The sequence below is a fragment of the Diabrotica undecimpunctata genome, chromosome 7 (genome assembly GCF_040954645.1).
Source record: "Diabrotica undecimpunctata isolate CICGRU chromosome 7, icDiaUnde3, whole genome shotgun sequence".
Classification (NCBI taxonomy): Eukaryota; Metazoa; Arthropoda; class Insecta; order Coleoptera; family Chrysomelidae; genus Diabrotica; species Diabrotica undecimpunctata.
The window spans coordinates 20,072,540-20,080,471 of NC_092809.1; the positions used below are offsets into that span (position 1 = coordinate 20,072,540).

At 36.2% G+C, this 7,932-nt stretch overlaps 2 protein-coding genes across 2 annotated transcripts; both read left to right on the forward strand.

The window, feature by feature from the left end:
• Positions 1 to 138: 138 nt before the first annotated feature.
• LOC140446301 (SOSS complex subunit C homolog B) lies at positions 139 to 489 on the forward strand. Its single transcript, XM_072538838.1, has 2 exons — positions 139 to 169; positions 224 to 489. The coding sequence occupies exons 1-2, from the start codon at positions 139 to 141 to the stop codon at positions 487 to 489; spliced, it is 297 nt and encodes a 98-aa protein (XP_072394939.1).
• Positions 344 to 7,925, forward strand: Mettl5 (Methyltransferase like 5). Its single transcript, XM_072536816.1, has 4 exons — positions 344 to 623; positions 830 to 1,044; positions 7,587 to 7,727; positions 7,781 to 7,925. Exons 1-4 carry the CDS (start codon positions 489 to 491, stop codon positions 7,923 to 7,925), a joined length of 636 nt encoding a protein of 211 aa, XP_072392917.1. The 5' UTR covers positions 344 to 488.
• Positions 7,926 to 7,932: the final 7 nt, after the last annotated feature.

Sequence of the window (7,932 nt, forward strand, 5' to 3'; positions counted from 1 at the left end):
CTTGCTGTCAACGTCAAAATGTAGAAGTGTGTCATTTTATTTGCCTATTGTATTAAAATCACTATTAAAATAAAATTACTACTTTTATGACCGAGGAAGGCGCATGTTTACATTTTAAGATCACATTATTGAGTTTTGATGGCTTTTCCTCAGCCTAACGCTCAAAGAGGTAAGATTATTACACTGTATTTATTCACATTATAATTTTATATTTTTATTTTAGAACTTGCAAATCGAAAAATTTTGGAAGAATTACAGATAAAAAAACAGTTACTCCTCAAACAAGGTGTAGCGTCTACTTTAAGCTCTACAGCACTGCCAGTTTTAGGATCTACAACTCAATCATCAGACGGACATTCTATCAATTCACTTCAAAGATCAGCTTTGCAAACTGCGAATGCTCAGTCAACTGGATATTTTATTACTCAAGATTCTTCATTTGGCAATTTAATACTACCAGTGTTGCCCCGCTTTGAAGCGAAGCCCTAATGTTTCCCTGTCTAAAATTAAAGCGACTGGAAGAAAGGTTGCAGTGTATTTCAGAGTTTGATAAACCTAAAATATTATTGGAACAATACATTACACCTTGGCACTTGGGATCGCATATGTTATATACTGTACAGGTATTTACATGTTCTTCAATTATAAGTAATATTATCTTCATGCTAGTTGAAAAATAAATAAATTTAAATATAGTATACAAGTTTGATTAAATTAATTTAATGTGCAGTTAGTTATAGCTACATTTTCAGTAGTCATATTAATTTGATCTTTTAAATCTTGAAGTCACATACATATATAAATTGTTTATGTAAGCACCTTATTTTAGTCACAATACGGAGATATTGATGGAAAATTAGTGGCAGACTTAGGAAGTGGTTGTGGAGCCCTAACCATTGGTGCAGCAGTGCTAAATGCTTCTTTAGTTATAGGCTTTGAAATTGATGAGGATGCCATTAATATATGTCAAGAAAATATTGAAGATCACGAATTAAGTAATATTGACATTGTAAAGTGCGATGTTCTAAAAGGAATTTCTTCAAGGTAACTAGTTTCAGAATATAAGTGATTATATCAGTACATTGTGATCTAATTGGAAAACGTTTGTGAAATGATAAAGCAAAACCTAGGATATAAGGTTTTAATCAACATAAATTGTACATATAATGTTAACAAAAACAACAGAAATTAATATGGCAGTGACAGTGACTTCTTTCAAACACTGACAGCATAAAGTTGCCTACAATATTAGAAGTCTACAGCCAAAGCAATACTAAGGAGGTTAATATCACATCATTCTCCCACACTATAATCTTCCAAATACCGTGGTAAATGACGAATTCTTTCAGATCTTCTAGGTAGTGCTGAAGGAGGCGATAAGCTCTGTTCAGAACTCATTGGGGGTTCTTCAAGAAGTAATGAATCCGGTGGAGGGGGAGATGTATCTGCCAGAGGCTGCATGTTTTGCGTGGTTGTATTGGATGAGGAATCATTAAGACTCGAATGTAACTCATATGGGTCTTCTACGAACACTGATTCTTGACCTGGTATATCTAGTATTTCCCCTTCACCTCGTCCACACGGAGCCAGATGACGATTAGACACTGTGGTCTCCCGTCCGTCTTTCAGTTTAACAAAAGAGTATTCAGGATTTGCCTCTATTACCTCCACTTCCTCTACGATAGGCTGGTACTTGTTCTTCCGATCGAACCTTTTCATCAAGACATGCCCAGATTCTGCTAGCCATGACGGTATTGTATTCCCATTTGGAGATCGACGTGTGTGCACGAACATCCTTTCATGCGGCGTACAGTTAGTTGCGGTACACAACAGTGAACGAATGGAATGCAGCACGACAGGTAGATATTGTTCCCAATTCTCAATAGGTGCTTCATGTGATTCACAGGCCAGTTGAATAGCTTTCCAGACAGTAGAATTCAACTTCTCCACTTGACCATTTCCTTGAGGATTATAAGCAGTAGTTCTACTTGTTGCGATTCCTCTGGCGTTGAGAAACTCTTTGATTTCAGCTGACAGAAATTGAGCCCCCCTATCCGAATGAATGTATGCAGGCATTCCAAACATCATGAATAAGTTATTTAAATTCTTGATTACTGTTTTGGCACTAATGTCACTGCATGGGAAAGCAAATGGGAATCTGGAATACTCATCTATTACCGTAAGAATATAATGATTATTGGTATTCGAAGGCACTGGTCCTTTAAAGTCAATACTAAGGCGTTCGAAGGGAGATGTGGCTTTTATAAGCTTTGGAAAAAGCCCCTCATTTTTAAAGTATCTCGGCTTAATTTTAGCACATACCCCACAGTCACGAGTCATAGTCTTGACTTCATTGAGAGAGAAAGGCAAATTCTTTGATTTTATCCAATGAAACATACGTGTTACCCCTGGATGACAAAGTGCAGTGTGAAGTGACTTGAGTTTTGATGCACCTGCCGCCGTGGTAGTAGCACAAGAGCAGATGCGCGATAAAGCATCCGCTGCTTGGTTGTCTTTTCCTGGTCGATACACAATGTCATATTTATAAGGTGCCAATTCAAGTCGCCATCTTTGTATTTTCTCATTTTTAATCTTGCTGGAATGCTTCGTGTTGAACATAAATGTTACAGACTTTTGATCAGTAATGATTGTGAAAGGCTTTCCTATAAGAAAATGGCGCCACTTCTTTAGAGATTCAACAATAGCATATGCTTCTTTCTCCACAGCAGAATGGTTCAGCTCACTAGAGTTAAGTGATCTTGAAAAGAAAGCAACGGGTCTGGAATCCTGACTCAAGGTAGCAGCAATTGAGTGTTCTGAAGCATCAGTTTCAACAACAAATGGCATATTTTCGTTGATAGCGTGAACAGATGACTTTGCAACTATAGATTTCAGATTTTCAAAACAAGATAAAGCATCTTCGTTCAATGGAAAATTGTTGACATGAGCTAATGTGTGGACCCTTTCGGAAAATTTGGGAATCCATTTTGAATAATGGGCAAACATACCTAATACCCTTCTGAGAGATGCAGTGTCATTCGGTGGAGGCATCTTTAATAAGGGTTGTAGTCTGCTAGCATCGGGCTTTATGACATGGTTTGGTCCTATAGTATAACCAAGTAAGTTTATTACTGTTTGATTGAATTTGCTCTTGGTTTTGTTTAGTGTCAAGCCATATTTGTCTGTGGCCTTCAGAAAGTTCTCAAGATTTTTGTCATGTTCTACCTTCGTCTTACCACAAACAGTTATATCATCAAGATAGGCATATGTCCCTTCAAGGTTTTCTGTGCGTATGAGCCAGTCGATTGTTCTTTGGAAACTGGCTACACCATTGGTAACACCAAACGGAATGCGACAAAATTGGTACAGTTTCCCAGCGGCTTCAAAAGCTGTGTACATCTTTTCATGTGGAAGTATTGGAACCTGATGGTATGCACTTTGGAAATCTATTGCACTAAAGACAGTGAATTGTGATACATTGGAAACCATTTCCTCGATATTTGGCAGTGGATAGGCATCAAGTTGAGTGAATCGATTAATTGTTTGAGAATAATCAATGACAAGCCGCTTCTTGTGAGTTTCGTTTTTGGTGATAAGCACTTGCGCTCTCCAAGGGGACTGACTTTCTTCAATAATGCCATCATTTAAAAGCTTCTTTACCTCATTTTTAATAAAAATCTGATCTTCAGCACTATGCCTGCGCGATTTTACTGCGATAGGTTTACAATTTGAAGTCAGGTTACAAAATAAAGGAACTGCAGGTACTGAGGCTTCAATTACACTACATATCTTGAATACTTCTTTAGGTCCTCCAAATTCAAACTCTAGACTTGAGTGGTTAGATAGAACATCATGACCAATTATAATATCAGCACAGAGATTTTTAACTATAAGTAAATTAATGTTGTCGTAGGAGTGGTGACCAATTTTAATATTTTGAGTAGTCACACCTTTAACTTCAGAGGTGTGTGATAATGAGGCCATAGAAACAGTCTGAATACAAGGCTTCCTAGGGAGTTTGCACAGGTTAGCAAAGTCTTCATTAATAAAACTGACAGAGCTACCAGTATCTATAAGGGCATCAGCACGAAGACCTTTTATAGATGCAGGCACTATAGCTTTTTTCAATGAAGCAGGATTAGCAGCAATAATGCAGGCTGTGCAGTTTTCATAGCCTTCAAATACGTTGGCAGATGCACTAGTGCTCTTGGAGCGGCAAACCTTTGCAAAGTGTCCCTTTTTATTACAGGATTTGCAAATGGATTCTCGAGCGGGACAGTTCTTCCTTGAATGTATTGGCCCACCACAGAAAAAACATTTGTGTCCTGACCTAGAAGAGTTAGTAGAGTTGGTAGCAGCTGTCACAGTGACACATTCAGAATTTGTTGGAGAGGTCTGTGACTCAAATTGATAGTTACCAGGTAGCGCACTAAGTGTCGAATGTTGATTTGAATAAACCTGAGAGTTGAGTTCTGCCATTTCCATTGAAATAGCTATATTGTAAGTTTCTTCTAAAGTTAGTGTTAAACTCTCTAACAGTCTCGATCGTATCTTTGTGGATGTCATTCCAGCGATAAAAGCTCCACGGATTGTATCATTTTTATTAGTATCAGCATCTACAGCAGTAAAATTGCAGTCTTTTGCTAACTGTTTTAAAGATTGCATGTAAGAATCGATAGACTCATCTGCCTGTTGTCGTCTAGTGGTTAGTATGTGACGAGCATGAATAGTATTGTTTGGTTTGATGTATATTTTGTCAAGAGTTTGAATGGATTCGTTGTAAGTGTTACAATCACTTATATATGTATATACTCGTGGCGAAATATGATTTATTAACAGTTGTAGCTTAGTATCATTAATATCTAGGGGTGGTACAGCAGCACTATCAGCAGAAACAGCGGGAGTGACAATATGGGCAGCTAAAAAGTTCATAAAAGTTCTTTTCCAATGGTCCCATTCCTTTGCTGTTGATTTCACAGATGGATCCCCGTCGAACCTCTCGGGTCTTAGATACTTCTCCATTTATGTTGATTAAATTGAAATGATAAAGCAAAACCTAGGATATAAGGTTTTAATCAACATAAATTGTACATATAATGTTAACAAAAACAACAGAAATTAATATGGCAGTGACAGTGACTTCTTTCAAACACTGACAGCATAAAGTTGCCTACAATATTAGAAGTCTACAGCCAAAGCAATACTAAGGAGGTTAATATCACATCAGTTTGTTTATTTAGTAGGTGACATCTGGTTAGTATTCATTTTAGACTCATGAAATAGACATTTCATAAAATTTTTGGATATAATATTGCAAATCTTAAAGTATTAGTGTTAAAAACAAAATGATAAAAGTACATACACTCACTGTTACGAAGAGACTTAATTCAAGAACAATTCTTCTTTTGGAAATGCTGTACAAATAAATAATTTTTGTGTGATTTGGTCCAGTCTGAAGTGCCTAAATAAATAAATATTGTTTTGAAGATATTGTCTTGTTGCATTTTAATATTATTTACTATTTTTATTAGGAATTAACCACAATTTCATTTTAAAATAAATTTATTATTAAATTTTGATTTCCGAAGTAGAAATATCAAAACACCACAATCACCAGAATATTGAAAAACAATAAAACTTATTGAGCCCTTGGCCACATCTACTCAGTCATATGGATTTAAAAACTAGGTAATGATGCAAAAAGATAACTCTAAAATCCAAGTTTGTGAAAAGTGATTTGTAAGAGTGAAGGACATTCCAAACCTTGAGAGACAGAGAAAAGCTGACAAAAACTAAATATCTGCCTGATGAATGAGCAAATAAAAAAATACAAAATTAAATGGAAACAAGATAAAAGAAAAATAATGGATGAAATTCCATTTGCTAAAAATACACTCGTGATCATAAAATCCGGGTCACCTTGAAAATTTCAAGTTTCTTGAATATTTTTGCCTCTCGTGTAGTAATAGCCTTTTTTTAGGCTAACATATTTTTTATTTGTCATCAATGTTTGTTTTGAAAGAAAAAAAAACGGTTTTTTATTGTTTTTGTTGAAAAAGCAGAAAACAAACCAAATTGTTGATAAAACAGACATACTCGCGAAAAAAATGGAAAATACAGAAAGTGGTAAAATATCAGTGAAATTTCAATGACTAATATCGTGTACTACCTCGACTTGCTCTAATAACCTCTTGCAGACGACGGGGCATACTCTCAATTTTTCTCTGGATTACATGTTGTGGTATGTTATTCCACTCTCTCATTAACAGATCCTTAAGCTCGTGTGGGTTATTAGGAGGAGATTTTAGGGGTTGAATACATTTTTTCAAATCGTCCCAGAGATGTTCGACGGTATTCAGGTCCGGAGACCTAGCTGGCCAGGGTAACCTCGTAATTGCAACCTGCATAAAAATGACGTCTTTCCAAGCCCTGCCATGGTGTGCATAACATGTTCTTCCAGAATCTCCGTAATGTCCCCTCGTGTAGTTAAGGAACCATTTTCGATGAAGGGTAGCTAGGCAGTTAGGCAGAAACGGGATTCATCTCAGCATAACTCTTTGCTCCAATCGTTAATTCCCCAATGCGCGTATTATCGAGCAAAAGCTAGTCGTGCAACTCGATGCGCCCGGCGAAGTGGCGGTCCTGTAGCCATTACCGGAGAAGGTAGTCCAGAAGAACAAAGTCTTCTCCTGACTGTTGCAACGCTAACATTGCGATTTCGTAATTTCTGTAGATGATTTCGATGCATAATCGCAGTTGAGGTCCGGTTTCGCAAAACCTGAAACACGGTCATCTCGTGCCGTGGTCGTTCTTCTTTGTCCAGAGGCAGGTCGTCTGGATAGCAAACCCGTCACCTGAAAGTGTTGAAGCACTCGTTGAACCGTAGGAAGACTTACGCCAACAGTTTTTGCGACTTGCCGTTGATTGTGACCGTCTTTCACAAGCGCAACAATTTGTGCCGTTTCAACAACAGTCAAGGGCATTTTTGGCAAAAAATAAACACTAATGGTGGCAATAATAAACGTTTGTTCGTTGCGTTTGAACACAAAGTCGAAGCACAAAATGAGACATTTAAAACAAGCGGCAGTTACAGGTACCGTCCATTTTGGGAAGTGTGCACTTTTCCGCGAAATCGGCACTATTGGAATTCTTTGTTACAAAGGAAACCGCTAAGCCGATAAAAATTCTCAGAAACATGCATTAGTTTGTATTTGTGTTATTATTATTTACAATAAAGCTCGTTAAAAATGAAATATCGGTGATTTTCAAGATGACCCGGATTTTATGATCGCGAGTGTACGAATCCTATGAAGTAATGGAGCAAGTTTGATTGCAAAGTAAGACTAAACCTTGGAATGAAGAAGAAGACCATGGATTACCTCCAATATTATGAAAGATCACATAAAAAACTTATTTATTGTCTAATAATAAGTGTATCAATACAGTTTTGATGTTACTGCTGTGATTCCAATCAACTTTGCATTTGCATATACATTAATCATTATATTCTCCAATATTTAGTTGTATAGTATTTAATGAAAAAAATAATTTGGTTTTTTGATTTAAGTACATATTTTTTTATTTAGATTCTACAAATCTTTTGATACTGTGTTAATGAATCCTCCTTTTGGAACAAAACATAATACAGGGATTGATATGAGATTTTTAGAAATAGCCATAAATTTGTCCAGAAAAGCAGTTTACTCATTGCATAAAACTTCAACTAGGTAAAAATATTTGTACTTTAATTGATGTATTATTAAGTAATTCTATTTTTTAGGTCCTTTATTTTAAAACAAGCTGAATCTTTAGGAGTCAAAGCAGAAGTTTTAGCAGAATTATCCTACGACTTACCTTCAACTTATAAATTTCACAAAAAGAAATCTGTGGATATCCAAGTGGACTTTTACAGATTTACTATTTAAAATATAC